The sequence below is a fragment of the Seriola dumerili genome, unplaced genomic scaffold (genome assembly GCF_002260705.1).
Source record: "Seriola dumerili isolate Sdu_G_001 unplaced genomic scaffold, Sdu_1.0 BDQW01000003.1, whole genome shotgun sequence".
NCBI lineage: Eukaryota > Metazoa > Chordata > Actinopteri > Carangiformes > Carangidae > Seriola > Seriola dumerili.
This window is the reverse complement of record NW_019174258.1, coordinates 3,836,833-3,862,077: the sequence shown is the minus strand read 5'-3', so window position 1 is coordinate 3,862,077 and position 25,245 is coordinate 3,836,833. Positions and strand designations below refer to the sequence as shown.

The 25,245-nt window shown below is 37.8% G+C and overlaps 3 protein-coding genes across 3 annotated transcripts; all 3 read right to left on the bottom strand.

Moving 5' to 3' along the window:
• Positions 1 to 1,870: 1,870 nt before the first annotated feature.
• kif1bp (KIF1 binding protein) lies at positions 1,871 to 9,031 on the bottom strand. Its single transcript, XM_022746356.1, has 13 exons — positions 8,574 to 9,031; positions 8,068 to 8,166; positions 7,634 to 7,713; positions 7,403 to 7,461; positions 7,026 to 7,150; positions 6,585 to 6,678; positions 6,205 to 6,317; positions 5,674 to 5,823; positions 5,223 to 5,297; positions 4,215 to 4,377; positions 3,850 to 4,024; positions 3,585 to 3,770; positions 1,871 to 3,285 (listed from the first exon to the last, which is right to left on the bottom strand). Exons 1-13 carry the CDS (start codon positions 9,027 to 9,029, stop codon positions 3,123 to 3,125), a joined length of 1,938 nt encoding a protein of 645 aa, XP_022602077.1. The 5' UTR covers positions 9,030 to 9,031; the 3' UTR covers positions 1,871 to 3,122.
• A 1,139-nt stretch (positions 9,032 to 10,170) lies between these two features.
• Positions 10,171 to 14,346, bottom strand: mpc1 (mitochondrial pyruvate carrier 1). The gene is made up of 5 exons (XM_022745243.1): positions 14,165 to 14,346; positions 12,903 to 12,906; positions 12,463 to 12,559; positions 11,804 to 11,936; positions 10,171 to 11,143 (listed from the first exon to the last, which is right to left on the bottom strand). Exons 1-5 carry the CDS (start codon positions 14,233 to 14,235, stop codon positions 11,119 to 11,121), a joined length of 330 nt encoding a protein of 109 aa, XP_022600964.1. The 5' UTR covers positions 14,236 to 14,346; the 3' UTR covers positions 10,171 to 11,118.
• A 989-nt stretch (positions 14,347 to 15,335) lies between these two features.
• On the bottom strand, positions 15,336 to 22,074 carry LOC111220711 (globoside alpha-1,3-N-acetylgalactosaminyltransferase 1-like). Its single transcript, XM_022743913.1, has 11 exons — positions 21,805 to 22,074; positions 20,917 to 20,958; positions 20,474 to 20,575; positions 19,879 to 19,911; positions 18,696 to 18,830; positions 18,365 to 18,473; positions 17,553 to 17,666; positions 17,145 to 17,261; positions 16,841 to 16,974; positions 16,524 to 16,601; positions 15,336 to 16,349 (listed from the first exon to the last, which is right to left on the bottom strand). The coding sequence occupies exons 1-11, from the start codon at positions 21,867 to 21,869 to the stop codon at positions 16,202 to 16,204; spliced, it is 1,077 nt and encodes a 358-aa protein (XP_022599634.1). The 5' UTR covers positions 21,870 to 22,074; the 3' UTR covers positions 15,336 to 16,201.
• Between the last annotated feature and the right edge of the window lie 3,171 nt (positions 22,075 to 25,245).

The window sequence follows — 25,245 nt, the reverse complement described above, 5'->3', positions numbered from 1 at the left end:
ATATATGCAAACACAATAGGATCATTTCACCAGTTTAGGCAATGTGACGCTAAAGGACTTTTTTGGGCTCCATAGAGACAGTTTAGCATTGACTGATAACCACAATCAGCTAATTTCATCAGTTTTTCTTTGACGAAGTAAATGTAAGACTTGATGTATTTGGGCCACTGGATAAGTCTGTTCAACTCACAAACCGTCACTGTGTCACAGTTTGTCATAATCAGTAAACTGCAAACTTGCCTTCCACTTTCCTGTGTGGTCATGTGCTGTCTGTTCCCAGAACTGTGAATCACAATGTAATTGCTTGACAATACTTTGTGGGTGTATTTGCAGATGAATGAAACATTACAGGTCGAAGGAAAAGAAAAATCTCTGCAAATGATAATAACATCATCATAATATTTTTTGTTTGTCTAGTACTGTGTATTGTGAAAAAATCCGATGGTGGATGATTACAGTGTAAATATAGCATTTATATATCATCTATTCATCTATTTGAAGTCAAGATCTCTTTTGCAATAGAGACCCCAGTACAGCAGAAAAAATAAGCAGAAAGAAAATATAACAAACAGCCAGTCACACACAAGCACGATAAAAAACAGAAAACGAACAAGTTCATCAGTGACACCTCATCCACTGGTATAAGACATTCAAGTCTTAAAATCTTTTGAAGTTATTTTTAAAATGTAATTTCAAGTCTGTCTTGCTTCACATATTACTTCATAAGTTTCACAATGGGAACTGAAAGCAAGCACATCTTTGATTATTACTTTTATTTGATCAAAATTAAACATTTGATGGAACACAAAATGTTACATTGTTGGGCTTAGATACACAGATGTGAATATGAATGTATTCCTAAAATTACTGTGAATCTGTATGTGTATTCTATAAGCTGTCTCAGCCCAGTTCTCATTCACAGCAAATTAGTTTGTAGAGTCCCTGTGTTGAGCAGGTATGTCCATACATGTTTTAACAAGTATCAGAAATATTACCGGGAGCATAAATTAAGGCAGGAATTGCAGATTTCTTTTCATTGAAATAGTTTCCCTTGCATGAAGAGACCACAAATAGTTTTTTTTATATGTGTGTGTGTTTGTGGTAATTATTAAATTGATGTGAGTCTAGAAGAACCTACAGTAATGAAGGCTTAATTAGACAAAACAGCTTAGATATTTATGAGTTCCACTAATAAACAGATATACAGATGACAAATGAAAGGACAGATCAACGACCTGTGACCCCTGTGTGGAAACATCATTTTTCCTTTTTTTTTTCTTTTATTTCTCATCTGTCTGTATGTCCATACACATATTTTTACAGGATGACATGATTTTTGTAGCCTTAGGTGAAATTGGAATGGCTGTGATGGTGATCAATTGTGTGTCCACAATGTCACCAGCCTTGCATCTACCCAGTAGCTCAGACACACTGCTGTCTACAGCTTCACCAAATGCCCTAAGGGCCTCAGAGGGGAAGTAGAACAGTAGGGCAAAGTGACATGACCTCATGGCTAGTTGGAAACTGCAACAGCCTACTCATCTGACTTCTTACGCAAATACTTCCCCTTATGAAAACATGCAACTCTATCTGAGGAATTCAGATATTCTCAATTAACTCCAGTCCAACCGTTAGAAATCAAAGATCACACATGGAGAGCCATTTAACTTTTTTTCTTAGGACTTTTTTTTTTTACCATTAACACAAAATGTATCTTTATCATTGAACCTCTAACATGTGTGTATGTAGTTTTAATTCAGCTGCACAATATGATAAATGTAAAAAAACAGTGGTGCATTGACAATGAAACATGCAGGACACAACTGTGGAAAAAGATAGACAAAAGATGTAGGTTGAGATATACTGTAACTTTTATAGGACATCCAACACGTAGCCACAGTCAGTTTAAGACATAATTTGCTTTTAATAGACATCGTTTTAGACATTTCTCTTTATTAAGCAGTTTAATAGTCTGGAAAACCAGGTCTGGAGCCCACTCTGAGATCATTTTAGCCTTTTCCTCAGTTACCCACAGTCTTTAAATCCACTTAGTAGTCCTATTATAGAGCTATACCAGGGAAAAGACAGAGGACCCATTTTATCTGTAGCTTCTTTCTGAAAGTACAAAAGCACATATTGGTATTGTGACATAAGTGTGTATTACTTCATGGGTTTAATATCATTACATACAGTATCTACTGTACATAAAATAGGATGACTGTGAGTCCTCAGAGACAAGAAGAAAATACAGAGGTTCAACTCGATGAAGCAGGCATCATGCAAATTATGAAATCTAACACACTATCAGTGTGGTTAAGCCCACTTAATGACTTCATACCACTGGGGTGGATGTTTCTCAGAAGCAAAGGCAAAAAACACTAAAAAGTGAATACTATCTGTTCCTCTGTTTCTATTGCCTGGCTATAGTAACCCTGGTTACAGTAAACTTTAACATTTGTTTTACTATCAGAGATTTAAAGTAGTTGAAGAGACAGAATTTTAATGTGCTGAGTGCTTTACAGAAAATAAAGCCACATTAAATGAAAACCAATATGATTAACAATAAAAAAAAACAACTCTTATGTACATATCAGCCATAACGATGCCTTATCATTTCCAAAGGCAGCATCTGACATTTTAACAATAAACCCACAACTTCATATATGTTTTTACACCACTCTGGTTGGGGAAGAAAGCATCAATGTAAAGAAAAAAACAGGTCTGGGTCAATCGCTGCTCAATTCTAAGTGTTGAAAACATGACGATATTATCAGCGTTTTCTAAATTATATCTGAGTACAATGACATTGACATTTCCATGGTGATTTTGAACAGAATATATTTTCTGTGCTATCTGAATTTAAAGTAAATTGACCACATATTCTACTACAAAAAGAAAAGCACATATGTATAGTGTGTACTGTGTTAATAGGTCTTGTGAAAACAGCATTCTCACTGCAAAAAACAAGCGGCCATCACCAATACAAGTTACAATAAGCAAGACAGTCAGTTAATCTGCCACCCGGTTTCTCTAACTGTTGGGAGTGTCATTGACTACAAGGTGGGAAAGTTGGACTAAAAGTCTCATCTGGTTGGATTTAATGCTATTAGTCAATCAACAAGTCAGTCAGTGAGCAGCGGCATCCCTGAGTTGTTTGCAGCCATCCTTGCTTTCAGGCGGTTAATTTTGAGAGGGAGCAGGCCAGCCATCTCCTTACTCAGCTCCAACTCAGTCTCCACAGCGGGTGCTGCCTCAGGGTGGGCCTCACAATACTGCACCACGTATCTAGACAACAGGTGGATGGTGAAAGTGATGGTCAACACATTACAATGTCCCCAACATGGCAGCTGGCAACATTAAGACTGTAGAGCACACCCTTATCCTATTAATCTAACTGATTTCAACAAAATCCTCTGTAGTCTACCAATTATATCTGTCTTACATTCAATTTTCCTCATGCTTCTGTATTAATACCAACCTGTTACTCTCATCCTACAGAGAACTGCAAAAGAGCCAGTCTTTCAATGTGCAACCCTGAAAGTGTTTGGATGTATCACAATAAACAGAGAAATATATTTCCATACTTGTAGTTTTCCAGAGATTTGTTGAGGTTCTCCAGCTGAACAGACGGTATGGAGCTGATCAGCCGGCTGTGTAGTCGGGCTACTCTGAAGCGGGCCACCAGAGCAGGTCTGAGCACCTCCTCCTCCAGGTGCTCTGGAAACTTCCCTTCTGGAGAACATAGAGAGTCTAGGAACATCTGGAAGTACCTGGAGAGGAGAGGATTACAAATTACTCAGAGTAATGTAGTTGCACACATAGGTACTCCACACCTAAATGTACACTCACTTGGCAGAGGCAGAGCACAGGTGGTTGAATTTCTTAATGGTGTGGTTATCTAGTGACTGTGTATCTGCTTGTCTGTTGGCCAGTGTCAGTTTCAGGTCCATCATTTCACTGTAGGTCTCTGCCAACTCAAACATCAACTGTCTGTGGATCAGTAGGTAGTACTGGGAGTTCAAGTCTACAGAAAAACAGTGGGAAGTGAAGAAAGTCAGATTTAATAAATTATGGTGTCACCCTACAAGGATGCTTATTTTATTTGATCTTTTTCTACTACATTATGTCTTATGAAAATATTCAAAGGGACAAAACTTTTTTCAAAAGGAAGAAAGAAAACTGAAATAAATTCAAGAACAAAATTAGCTCAGTACCACTGCAGATTGGCTCTAGCATATCAACTCTTCGTTTATGCATTTTGCAGCGTCGCTCCAGATCCTCCTCAAAGAAAGCCAAGGCCCTGAACAGAGAACTGTGATCCTGCAAGATCTCTATGTGGTCTGTCACATATCCATCCATCTGAAAGTACTCTTTGGCCTGCAAGAGAGAATGAAACAATAGACATTACATAGTAACCACTGGACCTAATGACAACCACACGTTTCAGGTTCATCACCATATTTAACAGCTGAAACTTGGCCTGCTACATTCAACACTTTTTCCCTCATCCAAGTCAACACACATTTTTTCAAATGTAAATCTGTGTGGATGAAGAAACAGGATGAAGGAATCCTCACCCAATCAGATCACATTTTTTAGTGGCTCAGAAAACACATTTCAAATTTTTTTTATTGCTCTTCTCACAGGTATAGGAATTTCTCTCAATCCTTTTTTATTATAGTTGTCTATCAAAATGAATGAGTTTGACATAATTATGACATCCTAGTTTGGATTTGCTTCTCGAGACAAATACTTAAGACAAACATGTGACTGAGGACTTTAAGGAAAAGTTGAGTGACACCAGTGCAGTGCTGTGCAATGCAGTTGAAATCAGCCTCAGCTATAAATACCTTGGTATATTCACTGATGTGTCAAGTCAAATTTATTTTGTAGAGCCAAATATCACATACAATATCTCAATGGGCTTTATAGTTCTGCTTTTTTGAGTAACCTGGCTTTTAATGCAACATATTACTGAATTCATTTTAATATTCACTTTAATTGCTCCCTTGTCACCTTGTAAGGTAACTTCAATAACTTCTCAGTGTACTAACAGACCGTAAAATGTGCTGCACTGCTGTGTGTGTCTCTTTGCTTGTATACACATCTCTATGTTGATGATTCTAAGTCTATCCAACCGAGTTTCTGTGTGTGTGTGTGTGTTGGTGTGTGTGTGTATCCAACCGAGTTTCTGTGTGTGTGTGTGTGTGTGTTGTGTATACCTGTGTGACATAATTCTGTCCGACTAGAAATACAGCTCTGGCCTCGGTGAAGTCCAATGGGAACAAACAGTGCACCTAGAAAAACATAAAGCAGAAACTTTAAGCTCATCTACTATAACAGGTTGATTTTTATCTGCACAATGGCACCTTCTAGTGGTACAATAAATCTTCATTTATTGCCAGTTTTTTGCTCAGTTGATTGTGCTTGTGATCTACTGACTGATACTATCACATCAAAACTACTTCATTAAAAAAAAAACTTTATTACTTAAAAATGACATTAAAATACCTTATGTTATAGTGGTTTATCAAAAGGGAAACATTTCTGATGCTTTTGACGTGGAGATAGTGGTGATTTAACATATTTAAAATGATATAACATTTTTCTTAACAATAGTTTTAATAGCATTGCTAGAAGCAATAGAAGTAATATAAAAGACAGCATACAGACCTTCTCCTCCAGGCTAGCAATCGAGTCAAAAGTGTCTTCAGAGCCAAACAGCAGAGCGCTCTTCCTGCCCTTCTCTTCCTCCTCCTCCTCACGTCTTCGTTCTCTCTTCAACTCTTCTTGACGATCAGTATCTAGCTCCCCAATGTTGTCCTGGTCACAAACACATGTACAAGCACATTTTAAGACACACAACACTATATGCACATCTAAGCTCAGATACACACCAGCAGGAGCAGATATACAGATAATCTACACAAATAAACATGCATACCAAGGTTTGTTAAAGTGATAATCCTTGATACTTAATCCTTCTTTTGTTTTAGCATAATCTTAATTGCTAAACTTTTGGTGTAAACTTCTTTTCCTTGAGTTCTTGGCTGATAAAGTTGAGTTTTCTTGTGGGTGGTGCTCTTTAGGTTCAGTCATGCTGGCTATCACTGCTCATAAGACTTGAGTCATGTGACTCGAGTCCAAGTCATGAGCCTAACAATTTTAAAAACCACCACAGGCACAAGTACAACCATGCAGTACCTCTAGCAGCTTCTTAGCATCCCGCAGGAGGTTGAGACAGTATTTTATCCAACATCTCGCAATCTCTGCTCTCTTTTGTCTGAGCTGTTCCCTTCGCTCACTCTCTGTCTCACCTGTGTCAGACAAAAGTAGAAAAAGACGTTAAGATATGCCAGGAAAGAGGGGCTGAGGGAGGAAGGAGTCAGAGGGAGGAAGGACTGTAATAACTGAGGACAGGAGGTACGACTGGTCGCACAACTGTACCAATACTTTGTTCACAGTTGTGTTATCTCCTGTTTAACTCAATGTAGTTGATAAGAGAAACCACATACAAAAGGTAAAGCAAATCGTTGTGCTTATGTTACTATGTACATTCTTTAGAGATTTAGGTGGACACTTACTTTCCTGGGCTGCAGCCTCAGAAGGAACTTCTCCTGCCAAACCTGATATGACAGTAGCTGCTGAGAGGCAATGTCTGCCTTCCATGTATCGGCCCTTAAATAAATAAATAAATAAATAAAATAAAATAAAATCTCACACACATACACACCTCTCATTACTTATACTCTAAATAAACCACTGTGACAGTGCTAATGCACACGTAAACCACATCTTACAAAATATATCATAAATACAACCATGTAATCACATTTTTTGACTCCATGTCAAGTCTCTGCAAAACAGAACCACAAGGAAATTGAAACTTCTCATTTTTGGTGGAAAGTGTGTAACATGCAAGGCAAATCAGATGAAAACGTTTTGGGTGATGACATACAAAATCCTTTTATGTTTAAGGTTTTAAATGAATTGCTTTTAATCTATATGAATCAATCTAAGCCTACCTTAGTGATGTAATACTGTGATAGTGTAGCAGCGTTCAGTGCCCACTCCATGGGATTGAACTGATTTAACTGTAACTGTCTCTGCAGGGTACTGTGACAATAGATGGCAGCACGCTCAGTTTCACCTAGAAGACAAAATACTATAGTTATAATAACTACCATCCAAAAAAGAATAAAGCACTATATTAACATAACAACACTCCAATACATTATATTCACACAACTTCACAAAGTGAATGTTAATAAATTAAAAAAACTGATATAGAGTATTTGCAGTTTCCACATCAGTTTAAATGTTAGGTACATTTTACATAAGCTACTGTATACTATAAGTAAATACTGTTATGCAAATTTGATTCAAACACAATAAGACTCACCAAGGTTTTGATAGACTTGAGCAAGGTAGTACATGGTATGAGTGTAGGCCAACTCGAACCTGGTAGGTATAAAAGGAAAGATGGAAGGAAGAGAAAGAAGGGAATGGGAAGAGGTAGTATATGGAGAAGACGAAGTGAAGTAACAATAACATAACTACAAATAGGTATGAGATATGTAAATCTGCATATGTGCATGTGTGTGTGTGTCTGGTTTTGGAGGTTACAAGTTACCTCTTAGTCCTTTCCTGATGGGTCAGCAGGTTCTCCTCAGTAGTAAAGTACTCTGTCATATCAGTGGGAGGACTCCCATCCTGGAAAAACACAAAACACCACAAACATGGCTGCAGAAGAAGAGGATTTGCCCAAAGTAATTTTCATGTTTGCTCTGCAGTCTTGTCCTCCTGCTGTTGGCTTCTAAGTCAATTTGCCTTTGAATGCTGGTGTCAACACAGTTAGCAAATGGCATCCATTCACACACCATTACAGACATGTTAATGATGGCTATGTGACACTACACCTGCTGATGGCAAGGGAAATTGACGATGATTAATAAATGTGTGAATTGATGGGTTTTGCATGCTACAGTCCCTACTGCCTTGTCATCAATCAGTCAGTCAGTGTACCAGCCGCTTCAGTTAAACAGGCATACAGGAAATTGACTTCACCTCCTTCATATAACGTTGGTAGATGGATTCAGCTGTTTCAAGGAATCCCTGTGCAGTCTCTGTCTCATCCCGGCCTGCCCACAGGATGCCCAACTGGTTCTGATGACACAAACAGCCAACACAAGTGATCAAAACCATCTGATGCTCTGATCTTCTACTACAGTTAAGATGATCTGGATAAGGGCAGAATCCTCCATTATTTACATGTTAACAACATGCTAGCTTCACTGATCTTGCAGAGCTTGTGATGCATCATCATTAAGATGTAATGTATGCAAAAAGGGAGAGGTCGTGAAAAATGCTTTAATATATTAACTAGTCAGTCTGGGATGGTTGATTAGCAGCAGCGTCTCAGTCTTTTAACAATATTTCTAACTAGAAGTTTTGGTTAATTTTAACAGCGGTAGCAACGGCCTCTTTGTAAAGAAAACACTTGTGCTGCTAACGTAAAGCTAACAATCAGTAAGTGTATTTGAATATCATTATTAAATCTAAGTTAACGTTACCCTGACATGGATAAACAGTGACACATTTTCGCACGACACTCTGCATCTCTCCAGCTGTTTCATGCAGTTCATTAGATGTTCTCGTCCGGCTGACAGTTCCTCCGTGTCAACGTGGTTGACGCCAAGATAGTATTCCACAGCCCCGAGTTTAGCGGCCCGCAGGCCGGCCGGCGAGTCGCCACTGAAGCCTTGACCGAACACATCCTCCCTCTGCCCGTCCACAGGCTGCTCTGTCGGACGTTGGTCGCCGCTCTCTCCGCCGCTGTCCTCCTCACCCTCGCCAGCTTCAAAGCTCTTCAGTGAGCAGTATATCTCTCTGAGGAGCTCCCTGGCCTTGTATTTGGATCGGAACGGGTCATTTTCTGGGTCGTTACGTGATTCTACCTCCGTTAAATTTTGGGCGTTGGTGAATTTGTCGCAGATTGTTCTCCACTCATCACTGCTGAGGGACGCCATGATGGTCTTCTTCTTTGCCGTTCAGCTGCATCTCAGTCTTTTTTTTTTTTTTCATTACTGCCATCTTCTGGAGTTAATAAGTTACTGTTTCCCGTTCAGTGTTTCAACGTTTCCTTATGTGTTGTTGGGAAGTACGGTACAACATCCATTTATACGCTATTCTCTTGAATCCGTGTTTCCGGGCAACCAGTAATAAACAGTGATGTGAAAGTTGCTTTGCAAATCACTACAACTTAAGTACTTAAGTACAATATCGAGGCATTTGAACTTATCTAAAGTATTTTCATTTTATGCCACTTCATACCTCTGCTTAACTACCTTTCAGAGAAAAATATTGTACTTTTTACTCCCATAGCTACATTTTTATGACAACTGCAGTACACTCAGTTGTGACTTTACAGATTCGTATTTTAAATACAACATATATAATCACCTTATAAAATGTGATGTAATGTTACTAATCAAACCATCCAACAGCTTATAAAAAAGTTCATATTAGCTCCACATCAACATTACAACATTAAAATACTGCTCATCCAAGTCAATGCATCCGTAAAAATACATAGCAGTATCAAATGGTTCATTCAGAATTATGAGTACTTTTAGATACTCTCAGTGCACTTAGTTAAGTAAAACTTAAATACTTAATGGAGTATCTTCCCCTTGCAATATTACCAGTATATAATGTGAATCCTACTTCCACCACTGGTGGTTTTTACTTCACTTGGCTCCTATTTGTTTATTTGTTCAATGTCATGTATGCAGAAAATTGTGGCAATATAAAAATATGTTTAACATATTCATCAAGCTCAGTAATTTTCACATAAAGGTTTAAAACTTCAGGTGCATGCATTAAAAATAAAAAATTCTAAGCAACCTCTTCGTTTCCATTTAGTTTGATTTGTACTTTCTAATTTTGTTGAAAAGATTTGTCTATTGTTTAGTGTTAATCTAATAAGGGCAATAGGTTGCAGAGCAGTCTTGAGTGTAAATACAGAGCAGTGGAGTCTCTGACATTGGTGAAATACCTGAGTATCCCTAAGTAACAATGCCCATGGAGTAGGACTTCATGACAAACAAGAAAAAAATGTAATCTGAAGTTGCAAAGGTGAACTTCAGAAATAAAAATCCACTCGCTGAATTGTGTTCAAGTTGGTTATTGCCAGTTTATTTAAACAAACCCAGAGAATCAAATCTGTAATCAGGAAAAATGATGTGAATTATATAATGACAATAAATTAATGTGAATGACACATAACAACAACACACGCTACATGTTTGGTCAGCATTGACGGAAGCAGCTTGCCTTGCCCAGTTATGCTGGATTATAACCCATTTTAATTATAAAGATTTACAGTGGGCAGCTTCACCACATAAAAAAACATACATATTTATTTTGTATGATTTAAACATTTGAATGAACAATTACTTATTATACTGTAATAAAACTATGTCAAATTAGATCCTTATACACACTACATTTTTGATATACAGCATAATGTCTTGCTCCACGGAAGAACAAATAAAAAGCTTACCTCTCTGTGTTTTCTCTGTGTTTGAGTAAAGGTTAATGAATGGAAGTCCATACTCTTGGACAGTGATAATCTACCATGGTGGGGACATATTTGCTCAGACTAACTTTTCTATGGAATATCGTGAATATTTCAATTACTAAGGAGGTGTGAAAGTAATAAAAATGTTAATGCTGATGACCAGAAATGAGATGACTGGCCAATAATGATTATTTTAGCCTAGTTTGAAAGTGTTTATGGCCGATGGATTCAGTGAGCAAAGCATGTAACTGTCAGGCTGGTTAGCTGAGTGTACATTATATTTTTGTGTGTCATGTTGAAAGTTGCAAAAAATCAGTTGACCTTAAATCTTGGAGGAAAGCATCTGCTTTCTTCTGTCTGTCTAGTAAAAAGTTACTAAAACTTCGTGTGGAGGATCAATCATGTTGATATATCATGGTGTAGGTGCCACAGTTTCAATGATTAGATAAAATGTTTTGATGTCCAGGTTTGGGTGGCTGTTGTAGCAACATGGTGCAACTCTGCAGTGAACGATCTCCATCGGCTTCATTCTGTCACTAAGATCCACTCTTCTTCTCCATGCTGAAATAATAAAGAAACAGTCAGAGTGCACACAATTCTACTCTAATCCCAAAACCTAAATGCAAAGGATAATTCCAGCTATTTTCAGCCTGGGTCTCATTTTCATAAAATTTAAACATCATGTTCATTGCTGAATGCAAGTCACTCTAAGTTTCATTCTCCACTGGAGTGTATCTGAGGGTAATGCTTTCCTCATAACTCTTAAGTTGAGTCAATGATGAAATATCAAACAAAGTCAAAAATCATTGTGGCAAAATAAGGATCAGGTTGAAAATAACTTGAGAGACACATTGTATTTAGACATTTGTTATTACAAATAACAGAGAACATGTAAGAAAGAAGGATGACAATGTAAATGGTATAGATAGTAGTCTGATAAGCCACCTGTGTGTCATCACTAACATCTCTTTAACTGAAGCTTGATAAGACAGCTGATGACTTCAATACCTTCAGTGACTTGCAGAGAGGTCAGGTGACATAATAAACAACAGTATTGGATTTTTCTGTAGGCAACTGATTGAAGACTGTAGACCATAACACAAAGCCATCATTTTTGGAAATTTTGAGAAAATTTGCAAATGCTTTCGTCCAATACAACTATTTTACTATACATCCCCTGTTCACAATGACAAAGAAAAAACAGACTAGAATATGACTTACTTGAACTTAATGAGGCGACTTCCCTGGATTAGCTGTGCCGTCTCATTGGTCAAATGGCACGCAAAAAGTAGCCAGTTGCGTGGCTGCACCTTGTAGGCAAACCTCATGAAGAGCAGTGAATAGCAGGACAGAGCTGAGACGATAGAGAAAACATACAGACAAAAGACCTTCATTAACCAATAGTTATAACTACCATTAAATTCTGGACACTTCTTACCACTGCTCAAACATGTAACAATAAATAGTTTAGCTTTATTACCCACAAAAGAAAATCAATTATAGAGTAACTAACAGCACAAACTTTCATATGAATATTGACCTTTCAAATCTTAAATCAACACACACCTACAGATAAGTGGTCAGTACAAACTCTTCTGTCAGGCCTCTGTTACTTCAAGACCTTTTTGAGGCCAAAGTGAAAGCGCTCTCATTCAGAATGTGACAAAGACATAGGACCGTCACAGGAAATATTCAGTGTGACTAACAAAAATTGCAGCTGTTGTTTACTTTAAAGAATCTCTTATTTCTTAGTTACCTTGAGATAAAGTACAAATTTCAGCCCTTACCCTAACAATGTGAACCAGAAAAGGACAGGCATTTTGTGTGTACTGTGCATTTGTACATTTATGTTTATCTGTGTATGTGTCTGTGTGTCTTACCGAAGGTCATTCTGCCACTGATAATCTCAGGGCTTTTCTTCATATCTGTGATGGCGGCAATAGGAAGACCCCAGTTTGCTACAGGGCCCCAGAAATGCTGCACAGACACGAACAGACACACACACAAAGTGACATATTATATTAGTTGACATTTATTAACAGTTATTACTTTATAATAAAATCTTATTGTGAATCCCATTATAAAAAGGAACTGGTGTTGAATATACATGGAAGAAAAGCACAATAGTGAAGATTTGAAAATGATACAAGCAAACCGACATACACTCAGATTAATAGGGGTGGCTATATTGTACAGTACATGTTGGTAAAGTCAAAATAGAAAGGCAGGCAGATAGAACAGGCAGTCACAAATGTGGAAAAACACAGTCAGAAACACATAGTGACAGACAGATAGACAGACACAAAGAATGAGTACTTACCGTGCTGTTTAATGTTTTGTTTATTTCAGGGGCCACATGCAAGAGAAAAGAACAAAAATACAGATAAGTCACACTAACAAGAACTACGTCACACAAGACAAGTCACAGGTTTGTTTCAGGCAGTTCACAAATAATGAGAGAACTAGTACAATCCCAGGTGCTGCTGCGATTAAAATTATCTGCTCTGTCTGCACATCACTAAATTACGTGACATTATAGTCCCTGGATGAAAATGTTAAACTACACTTACAGTGAACTGGCAACCACAATATTCATAATACAAGCTGATACACTTATCGGTTACTGTATTTGCTCCATGATAATAATACATGCAACCAAAAAAGTGCCTTGTCAGAAAGGGTTTTGTTTATATTTGTCACAAATTAGAGTAAAGGCCATGTCACAGTGATGCAAGAGGCCATCTTTGTTTACATTTGTCACACATACCGACGAAGGTATATTTGGGTTATCTTTATTCTCATTATTATTTTTAAGAATTTTTTTAACATTTGAAAGTCAAACAAATGCAAAATGGCTACAGTGCATTTGTTTGACTTTCCATCTTAAACAAAGATGGCCTCTTGCATCACTGTGACATGGCCTTTACTCTAATCTGTGACAAATATAAACAAAGATGGTCTGTACAATAATTTACCCTTTACTCTATTCTGTGGCATGTACACACACCACCAAAACACATGTACACATTAACCAGCATCTCCACAATACGTGAAGAAGTAATAAAAGCAGCTCCCCTTGCTCGTATTTGTCTGTCAAGCCAGATTTGACAATGGGCACAACTTCAATACTGTTGTTAGAGGCAAAGTATTACTATAAATTACGAACCACTTTCAAAGATTACTGATTGTTTTTGGATGTTTCTAGAGCGACTGACTCCATGTACCTCCCGTGTCGTGTAATTATAAACCATGAAAACTAGTTTATCCACAGTTTACTGTTCTGCATTTACAGAACACCTCATAAACTTGAGTAACAAGTTCACTCCACGCTACAGACACATAGAAAAAGCACAACCGTCCTTGAAAGGTGAAACGGCGAAAAATAATGCTAATGCAACAGACGGTATAACATAAATTATTGAAAATTGTGAAAGTTTTATTAAAGCGTAAATTGAGCTGGCTTTTAAAAATTATCAAACGTTACCGAGCGGTATAACCTAGTCACTCAACAGCTAAGCAGCTAGCGTACATTAGCATGCGTGCTAACAGAGAAATTTGTTAGATGCTTACACATACACATACCTCGTCAAATAATCCCTGAACTCTTTGCTCTTCAGGTGGTCAATAGCTTTCCGTGCAATTGCCCCTGCCATGGTTTAACGCTAGGATGGCGTGTGTTTTAGCCGAGAGGAGCTCTGTTTCACTGCTGAAGGGCGACTGGAAACTCAGTTCAGAGGACGACCGGTCAAATTTCCACCAATAACACTGGCGCTTTACGACACTGTCGTGGTGACGCAGCTCAACCGGATGCGGCTGCCTACATTCATGCTGCTTAGTCTGGTGTGTAAAAAGACGAGGTTAGAAATATTTCTACTGTAGGAGACGTTGTATAATTAATTCTGGTCCACACACCAACCACAGCATATGCACCTTAACGCTGGTTCCTTAAAACGGAACGACGAAGAAGAGGAAGGACGAAAAAACAAGCAGCAGCAGTGACAGGTTACTGGGTCCAGGATGCAACAACACAACGGCTTTCATAAACATTCTTCATTTGCAAAGAAGCAGAACAACAACAGCCGCTGAAAAGTCTGCAAGAACGTAGCTCAAACTTTGCACATGCCAAGGAAGTCCTTTAAGTCCAATGACATCCATCCAGTAATGTTCATTTTCAAATTAAAATTTCATTTAAAATAAATCTTAAATGTTCTCAACTTTTTTGTCAATCATACATTTTTATTGAGGTTCCACGCTGGCATGCTTCAAAGTGCAGTTTGAGGGTAAAGACTTGGTTTTAGGGTTCGGGTTAGGCATTTAATTGTGATGGTTAAGATTAGGGTAAGGTACTAGGGAACGCATTGAGGGTTCTCACAACTATAGAAAGACCACTGAATGCAGGTGCTGTGCTGTGATGGGAGATAACAACACAGGAGCACAAAATGAAATGGGGAATTAAAATTCATAAAACAGCTTATGTCCAGGTCATTGGAAAATAGCCTTGGTTGTATAAACAAACAGATTTCTTTGGTTTTGCGGTATAAAAGAAGTCTTGTAAATCTATATCTGACCTTGGAGGATCATAGAGGAACATCCACTGCATGTTAAAAGTCACCCTAACACTGTATGTAAAAAGGCACAAACATAAATGTACACATACTTACATGCATGCAAGAATTTCTTACATGCACATGCTCACATACAGTGTTTTCCAGATTAAGGTAAAAGTAAATTTTATTATTCATTTTTAATTTGTTTGTAAAAAACAGAAACAGTAACACTTTTGTCATTGCATTCAGCATCAAATGTGATTACATTTCAGTCATTATCATACAATGCACACAATGTAATGCCTAAAAAATAATGAAATGAAATGAATGAATGAAATGAATGCAATACAGAGGTAATACACTGTAAATCCCAGAGAATCCAGATGATGCTGGCGCACTACAACACCCCTAGGGGGCAATATGAGCATTTACTTTTACATCTTAAAAAGGGAGAAAATGAAGGCAAAGAGTTTACCTTAAAAGTCTAAATTCTGTGCTCAATATCTTACAAAAGAATAAAACACAGGTGATACACACAGTCTGAGAAATCTCTAAAAGTTTAGCAGCGTCCTGACTTCAGTTATAAAAGAATATATAATGGATGAAGCAGAGGTGATGAACTACACAGAACAAAATACAGTGTCTTCAACTGTTTTCTACAGTTCATCTTTACACCACATCGTATTATCATGGTGTGCTTTACCATGGCCATTTATCACAGAAAAAGTCAGTTAGTGATAAAATTGCCGTCACCTTTTTAATCATACGCATTGTTACAATGGACACTTGTAGTTCAATTTAGCTTGGATAAACTGCTGACCCAACAGAGCCAAACAGAATCAATGACTTTTATATTGCCATGCGATAAATTCTTTATGCTGGCCATAAATTTTATAATAAATATGTAGGGAGCAAGATTAAAATCCATGTATTTTTTAATGCTTCATTTATACCTTCGAGAGTATGCTACAAAATACAGAACAACCTAGCTATCCCCATTATTATTATTATTAGCCTATTATTATTTTTTCTTCAGAAGGTTCTACATCATAAATATTAAATTGACTCGACATCAGTGTCCACCATTGGGCCGCACCTCTGCATAGTTCTTAACCAGCTGGGAGACCCTGACCACTTTGATGTCTGAAGGTATCTGATCGTAGTCTGACCACAGGTACTCTGGAGACAGCACCTTGGTTGGTTTGTTGTACAACAGGTACCTGCATGACAGAGAGACAGGCAGAAAAGACAGTGAATAGACAGAAAATGATTGTAAGTAGTAGCAGCATGTCAAACTTTACATTAAAAATGGTTGGAACAATAAGATCAAAAAAAAAAAAAAAAAAGCTTTGACAAAGCTGACTGGAAAACAACAGAAAAAGAAAGACGTGTACCTGTTGAGGTGACTTTCTTCCTGCCATACAGCTTCAATCTTATTCTTGGCATCCTCTTCTGACTGTTCGTAACAGTACCTGGTAAAATAAAAGAGGTAGAACTCTGAGACAGAGGTTGCTAGAGGTAGATTTTATTTTTACATATATTTGAGGATGAGAGTAATGAAAGAAGCAAAACTTGGTAAATTAGTTGTGACATTAATCTCAAAAACTTGTAAGATACTTGTATAACGGTCACTTTTGTGGCAAGATGTAAGATAGTCTTTTAATTAGAAATACCACAAAAATAACTTAAGAGATCATTTGGTTTTGGTTACCTGACTAGCTTGTACATTTCCTCGAGATATCCACCCCAGACAGCAGCAGTGTAATAGTAGTCTCCTTCACCAGCAGGAATGTATGCCTTGGACTCGGGCCGACGCTCATATGGAAATTTATCCCTGTTTGTGTTCTGAGAAAAAAAAAAGGAAAAAACATTAACTAAATTATGGATTAAAAATTATGGCAACAATAACAGCAATAATATAGGTGAAAAAAAACATTGCATTGTGTTATTGTGAACATAAAATAAGTAAAGACTTCACTAACTGAAGATAAACAGTGTAGGAGAAAGAGTAAAACCTTGTAGTAGCCACGGTGAAGCACAGCAGATAGCTGGCTGAGAGACTCTGCTCCAAAGTGGTTGTGAAAGACACTGTCGATGTCCATCATAAAAAGATAATCTGCTTCATTACGGATCTGAAAACATGACAGATGAAATGTAGGACTAAATGCTTCATGGAGAGGCTCAATTAGATAAAAGAAGATGTGATTAAACAATAACTGTAACCAGGAAGCAATATTTCAGAGTACCATATTTTATTTTTATGCACCTCAGTGAGTGCTGAATCTTTTTTTATGGTTGCTGCACAAACCTCCTAGTAGAAGTAAAGACTGAGCAGTGAAGATTTTAAAGCATCAGCCGCTGTAACCAGATGAAAATGTCAACAGCTTTCATGTTGTGTATGGTCTATTTTGCACATTTCTTACCTGTTTGTCAATCGTGATGGTGGCCCATTTCATCCTTCCAAGTACTACATCCTGCCAGCGCATAGCACTAGGGACAGTGACAACTGAGACCTTCCGGCCCTCACCCAATCTAATCTGTAAAGTCAAATAAATAAATAAAAAAAAAGAAATGAATTCTAATTGTCATCTTCTAACAACATTAATTGACAGTATGCAAATGCAAAACAATCTTCAGGAAAAGACGTTTCAATGATGCATTTTGTAGCTGAACCAAGCATTTTGAGGCAAAATAATGTGTCATGGAGAAAAACTGTACAAAAGTTCAAAAAGATTTGAGCACATGTTGAACAGTTCAGAAATTCTGGACTAAACCTTTATCCAATAAACTGGAAAACTGACCTCTATAAACATGAAATCACCTTGGAGGTTAAAGTAGCTTTATGGTATTAAATACCACCATATGCAAAACACCTAGGTTAGTACATAACCAGCAAGTTTGTTTAGGTTGTTACTCTGTATGGAGTATTGCCACACATGAAGATATGGTTCATAGTTCACATGAACGCGATTTCTGCAATGGCAGTGTGTTGAAGATCTTTTTCTCATTTACATGTGTGTGTTTTTTGTTCCTATTTGACCCTCTACTTTACATACTGGTTTACCAGCATGACAAACACACAACGCCAAGTCCTAACAAACTGAGAGCAAAAGAAATGAGTCCCTGCTCACTTCTGTACAAAGAGACTAGAAATGTTATTTCATAGTATTTACTGTTAAATAGTATATGTTTAGCCCCAGACTACTTTTATACATATTAATAAATGGAAACTCACTTTAGGAACGTCTTTTTCATTGTCTGTGAAGATGTAGTAAGTGACCCTGAAGTCAACAAGAAAGTACTTTTCACTCGACTCTAGGAAGCCCTTTAGGAAACGAGTGTATCTGTACATATGGAGAGAAGCAAGGTAGAAGCATTATCAATTAGTATAAGACAAGAAAAGACAACACAAGATGATTAATACAATACAGAAGGTAAGTAGAATTTATGTGAGGTACAGTAGCTTTACATTTTCATGTTTACAAGATTTTAGATTTCATCTTCAAGGTGTGGGTTGGGTCAAACCTCACTCCCATAATATCCTGTGAGATATCCCGTGTACCTACTTGCCAACAGCAAACACCACCACAGCGACTCTTGGGTCCATTCTCTTATAGATGTCATCGATAACGACTGGATCAAAGGTTCCCTCCCAAACCAGAGGAGCATTCCAATTTGTCACTGAGTTCACATCAGTGCGTCTGCAGAAAACAAAGAAATTGAACTGAAATCAGCATAACCCTAACCCTGCGGCAGTAGCTAATGATGCAGTCAGTGCCAAAGGTTGCCCTCCGCATGCTTCCTCTACATGAAGAAGAGCACAGTAGGTGCAATTACCACACTCAAACCTAATGGTAGCTAATGTTATGGTGTCATTTGGTAGTCATTACATGAACATTCATGTTGCTACAAAATGTAGAAGTCAGGTTTCTTCTCCTCTTTACAACCTTCTGTCTTAATACACCTGGAATAACGATACAGATAATCGGAAAATGCTGAATTTTATGAAAGGGGTTGTAAATTACCAATTTAAATGTTACACTTACAAATTATATATGAAATAGTAAAGTACTGCAACTAATAACAAAATTATATAATAAACTCAGTGAGGAATATTAATTTATATAATAAATCAAAAAAATATTGCACCTCTTAATATACAAAACAAATTACTATGGTAAGCTTATAAATGTGTACAATAATTAATGTCACAGTAGTTTTCCTTGTGTGTCCATTGTTGATTTACCTCTTTGCCTTGTGTTCCCACAATAGTGATTGTCTGCCCCACCGTCCTGTGTTACACCTGTTTCTTTTTATCTGTTCTCCTTGTGTGTATTTAGTCTCTGTGCTCCCCATTGTCTATGTCAATTTGTCTGTTTTGCCACTGATGAGTTTCCTTGTGTGTCTCAGAATTAAGTTAATCATTCTCACCGCTTTCACCAGCATCACATCCAGCTGCAGTTGGCAGGAGTCGTCAGCAAACCTATCCTGATAAATCCCATGTACATTTTCTCCACCCCATAGTGTGGGTATTACAATTAAGCTACATGAACAATGTTGGGCTTCAGCAAAAGTGACTGCTCAGACATACATGGAAACTAAATAATTACACAAAATGGCCAGACAGTTTAGAGAAGTCTTAGCTTTACATATGTGATGACAGTGCCAATTTGAGATACTCAAAATCCAGCTTGTCATGTATAAATTTTACACAGCAGAATAGTGTAATATCTGTTCTCAGTATCTTACCCTTTTTGTGTGCTTGGCTGAGCATATTTCAATCTGGAAAAAAAACAAAAATCAAATCAAATTTAACTTTATTTTTAAGTCGAAAATAATTTGGTCAGAGGCACATACAGTATAGCACAAAAATTTGCACAGAAAATACATAAAGTAAAACAATAAATACAAAAAAAGACAGACAAGGTGCTGTGTTTCTGTAATGTGTTTTTTAAAATCATGCTATCCATTCGTCCTTCCATGTATTTGTCAGTTCCTATTCAGTGACTCCTGAGGCCTACCCCCCCAGCATGTATGCTTTAAGTCCCGTTGTTTTAGGGCCGTAAAACGTAAATGATGATTAACCAAAGGTGGAGTAAGTTTGCTTATTGCAACAGCATTAAAAGGAAAGCTGGAAAACCTATGCTCCATCCCCTTTATTATTTATATACGTTCATGACCTTATACAGATTCTTGCACAATTTACTATCTATTGTGGTAAAGATCATGTAAAGCTTTTATAGCAGGGCGAGAACATGAACCTGAGTCACACCAAGTGTAAACTGGCAGCTGTATTTGAACCACCTGTTCCTCTCTGTTAGTCTAAAGAAAAGTGGATTCCCACCCAGTTTTCATATTTAGGTCTCCAATCCTCCATCTGCTGCAATCTTTTGTCTTTGCAACCTTCACCTCTGGCTCAGGGATATTATCACAAGGCTGGCAAACACTTAAAAGGGAAACACACGCAAAAAAAAAATCATTAATCATATGACAGGATGGAATTAATGACATGGATAATAAAACAATTTAAGGTGTAAGAATTCACAAAAATGCTGCAGAATGAAACTTCCTGTAATGGTTGGGTGGTGACAGGATTCACTTCACAATGTGCAATTTCACTTTGAAAGGTTTACATTTAATCCAGCCAGCAGATGTCCAGTGTGACTGGTGGGTGTTTGTTTCCTACACATTCAGTTGATACTCTTTCTTGAGTAACCAGTTCAGTGGGTTTTCATTGTTACATACATGTGAATTGATACATCTTTTTTTGTCTTGAAGAAACCTTACCTGAAGGACGAAACAGGATATCCAGAATAAATATAGACAGTTCTGTGAAGACACAGGGATGAGTTAACCAGAGTGTAGAGTAAAGGAATAAAAATATAATTTAATAGATTTGAAGGAATTTACAGTAAGAGTAGGAATGTACAGTAAAGGAATAAAATGTAATCTTATAGATTTGATTTTTGTATATATACACACATAAAATACATAGCTTATATATACATACATAGAATAATTTGTGTTCTGCAAATGCCTTTTTTTTTTTTTTTGCTTTGTTTTTGAGCAGTGGCTTCTACTCCTTAGTGTTTGACTATCATGTTGCCCCCATTATCGGAGAAGTACTTTTTTCTCCCTTGACTCTTACTAGAATCATTTACCACTTCACATGATTAGTACCTTATACGAATTGGACTTTGATCTTACCCTCCTTTAGCTTGTTTTGGTAATTTGAAGGGATTTTTTTAAAGTCTCAATTACACAAAAATCTTACTAATATATTTTAAAAACAAATATTTTGGACTACTTCAATATCTAGCTACTGTTTAAGTTTCAGATTTTATTCCCTTTGTAAAAAACCTTGCAGGTCTAAAGTGCAAATGCAGCTGTTGTCCTTATTAAAGGAGAAGAACAGCAAAGCAGACCAAAATATAGTCCTGATAATGTAGCACGATATTTAACCTATTCATATATATCAATTACCTTACAGTTACATTATTATACTCAGATCAAATATATTATCGTTAGTCATTTGATATAATTTATTTAATCAAAAGCCTTAATCATGTAGAATCTATGAGATAATTTTAGAAACACTTAGCATTACTATACTTTGCACTGTGGTAAAAAAAAAAAAAAAAGTACAATTCTTATTACGACAGGTAAAAGACTTACCCCAAAAGGATGAGAAGAAAGGCAAAACTGACCAAAATATGGGTCCTTGAAATGTAGCGCAACATGTTAATTCTCTGAATAATTTATGGGCTATTGTCTGACCAGACTGTATCTGTAACTGGAATCCTACTGAACTTTTTTTTATTTTTTTTTTATAAAAAAAAAACTACAGACTAACTTACTTAGACTAAACTAAGCACTACAGCACTGGCTGTTCGCTCAGTTTCAATATAACCTAAGACACGCAGGTCATTAAGTATTTACATACATAGCCTACTGCTGCACAGGTGGCACTTCTACTAAGCATGAAGTAAAATCAAGCAGCATCTAAGAGGGAGGAGGAGTGGGAGGGACTGCAGTGCTGGACTGACATCACTACCAGGAGGATGCATGAAATGGGAGGAAACTGAAGGACAAAGCCATTGAGAGTAATGTGTGCAGTTAAAACAAAGACAAGAAAACCTCATAGAGACACTGAAGTATGTCAGAGCAACCACTTTTTTTTTAATCTCAAGGAAACTGATATGAATAATATTCAGTTGAACGCAGTGTAAGGCCAAGGAAGACCTAGGCCAAGGAAGAACAAAAAGCAGAAGTTATACAGGCCATGTGAACAGTAAAAGTGTGCAAACAGATTAAGTTGTCGGCTATTGTAAAATATCTTCACTAACGCAATATTCTCTTTGTAACTTTGTACTGCTCTGCGTGTTCACAGAAGATTTAAATTATGATTTTGACTAGGTATGTCTGGAGTGGGATGAGATCACTGGCTTCCAGAGGAAAAGCATACAACAGAGGGGGGGGGGGGGGCCTTGAGTGGACAAACTAGCTGAACCTGTTTTTCAACAGACCCTTGCTCTCCCACCTCCAACAGCCCCACACTATCCCTCTGAGCTGCCGTCCTCAGTCAGCCCCCAGGACTGTCCCTTTACGAAATCCATCCTCCCCCTATCAACAACATCAGAGGAGCCCCTGCTGATGACCCCGTTTGCTGACCCCACCCTCCCCACCTCCACAAACACCCACTGCAGACCAGGCGACATCTTCCACTGGATTTCACACCACAAGCAACCAGGTGAAGAGACAGTCCGAGAGATTTTATCAGAGCACGGCTTAAATAAACATTCGGAAAAACTGATTACTGTTAGGATCTGCAGTATTGTCTATTCCCCCTTGTTTCTCCGGTGTGTTCTCCCTTCTTGTTCAATGTTTGTCCCCAGTTTGTTTCCCCCATCTATCTGTGTGTGTCTTAGGCTGGGTATGGCTGACCTACATTCTGCTCTTCTGCCAAACTCATCACACACCTGCTGCTCCTCTCCTGTGGATAATTTACTCTGATTGCCAGCTACCTGACTTAACCCTGGCCTTTCTCTCCAGTCTTCGCCAGTTCATTGTGAACCTTTCAGTGGTAAGACCTCACCTGCCCCATCCAGCCACGTCCAGCCTCGCCATTTCATCTCTCCCCGAATTCTCAGGACTACCATACTTGTGCGAGAAGAGACCCATGTCTGCATCGTGGGTCCAGATAACTACTGCTAGATTGTAACGATTACGCAAGTACAGGGATGCAAGTGGTGGATCAACCTTGAAAAGGAGTAACTTGAACAGACAACCTAAAACCATATCATGTATGCCATGGTGTGTGACTGTATTGCTCCCATAAAGCTGTTAAGACTTGACAGTTGAGTCCTGCGGCAGTGTCCCACATGGCTGGACCCCAAAAACTTGTCCTGCTATATATCTGCAGAACAGTTTTATTCACATGTTGCTTCAAAACACTTCTTGTTGTGCCAGCTGATAAAAAGGTGAAGAGCTTTCACACATGGCCAAACAACCCAACAGCATCTTTTGAAGATTTGGCAGCATCTTTAGTGCACACAGGGTCAGCCACTGCCAGTTACAAGCTAACAAACAACATAAACAAATGATACGTCCTCTAGTCGCCGATTTTGGTGCACACCACCACCCTCAATAAAATCTCTTCTATTCAGGAGACAGACATACTGTGTACTATGGACATTGTGAGCATGTACACCAATGTTCCACATCTAAAGGGTTTGAGGGCAGTTGCTCATTTTCTATATTCGAGAAAAAAATCAAACTCCAAACCCCTACTGGTTTTTTGGCAGAACTTACTCAGCTGGTTCTCAGTAAAAACTAGCTCACTATTTTTTTTCTATCTACAATGTCAGGAAGTTAGCATGGGCAGTGCATGTGCTCCCAATTATGTCAACTTATTTATGGAAAAGTTTTAATAAGTTTATGTATATCAAAACAACCCATTTCTTTCTATATGAAATTGTTGGTTTCAACGACATATAAAATATATATATATATTATATTCTGGCACGGTCAATGATTTGGAGTCTCAGTCATACAGTAGGCTATTATAGAACGTCAACTATAAAATTACAGTACAGTAGAGAATCTGTTTCATTCCTTGATGTGCTCGTTAAGAAAACTGAATATCTTGATACCAGTGTCTATAGACAAAAGACAGACAGAAACATGCTTTTACATTTCAAGAGCTACCATCCTCTAGGGTTAAAGAAGGGTCTTCCTTACGGCCTACACAGACGAGGCATTTGAGGAACATGTTACAGGGATGTGTAATTGCTTCCAGGAGAGAGGATACAGTGATACGGTTACCATTAAAAGTTTTGAGCGAGTGAAAAATGCAGACAAAAATAACTTATTAGCCCTTAAACCTCAATGAGGGGCCCAAAAATTGTGTAGTGTACCACACTTTCCCTGTAGTCCAATGAGATTAAGAGGTGTGTTGTCAGACATTGGCATACTTTATCCAGTGACCCATCAGTGGGCAGTGGCTTCAAAGATTTACTATTTGCACATGACATCCTATTCTTCTGGTGTTTCCCTATGTGTGCGTGACTGCGTGACTGCCTTACTGTCTCACGGTTGTATGCCTCCACCAACCAGCCAAGTTGCAGGAAATATGGCCACAGCTATGGAGGCGGACTGAAATGGCAGTTATATTGTCGCTCTCAGGTCTGACACTATTGTATGTGCACATTATGCTGAAGTGAAGTGCCTTTAACAAAAGTTAAGTCAAGTATCTGGATGTTCATCATATGCTGCAAGACCCCCGGTCATATTGAAGTCATTACAATAGAAAAAAAAAAATCATACAGCTACTATATTTGTAGTGTTTGAAAAAAAAAGTAGAGCTCTTATTATGACAGGTAAAAGACTTACCCCAAAAGGACGAGAAGAAAGGCAACACCAACAAAATATGGGTCCTGGAAATGTTGCGCAAAATATTAATTCTCCGGATAATTTATGCCCTATGGTCTGAACAGACTGTATCTGTAACTGCACTAATACGGAACTTTACAAGAAACAGCAACAACAACAACAACAACAACAACAATAATGTAACAGAGGTTAAACTAAACTAAAAGCATTGGCTGTAGGCTCAGT

Bases quoted from the DNA above. Each gene is read 5' to 3' on its own strand.
- LOC111220711 (XM_022743913.1), bottom strand. From the start codon at position 21,869: ATGTTGCGCTACATTTCAAGGACCCATATTTTGGTCAGTTTTGCCTTT. The intron at 19,912-20,473 runs GTGGGAATCCAC...TTTTTTTTCCAG, and splicing joins GACCTAAATATGAAAACTGG to ATTGAAATATGCTCAGCCAA. The intron at 16,975-17,144 runs GTTTTACTCTTT...TTTTTTTCTCAG, and splicing joins TTCACCGTGGCTACTACAAG to AACACAAACAGGGATAAATT.
- mpc1 (XM_022745243.1), bottom strand. From the start codon at position 14,235: ATGGCAGGGGCAATTGCACGGAAAGCTATTGACCACCTGAAGAGCAAA. The intron at 11,937-12,462 runs GTAAGACACACA...CTATCGTCTCAG, and splicing joins CAGTGGCAGAATGACCTTCG to CTCTGTCCTGCTATTCACTG. The intron at 11,144-11,803 runs GTAAGTCATATT...TTATTATTTCAG, and splicing joins AGTCGCCTCATTAAGTTCAA to CATGGAGAAGAAGAGTGGAT.
- kif1bp (XM_022746356.1), bottom strand. From the start codon at position 9,029: ATGGCGTCCCTCAGCAGTGATGAGTGGAGAACAATCTGCGACAAATTC. The intron at 7,151-7,402 runs GTGAGTCTTATT...TTTGTCTTCTAG, and splicing joins TCAAGTCTATCAAAACCTTG to GTGAAACTGAGCGTGCTGCC. The intron at 4,025-4,214 runs GTACTGAGCTAA...GTTTTTCTGTAG, and splicing joins GCTAGAGCCAATCTGCAGTG to ACTTGAACTCCCAGTACTAC.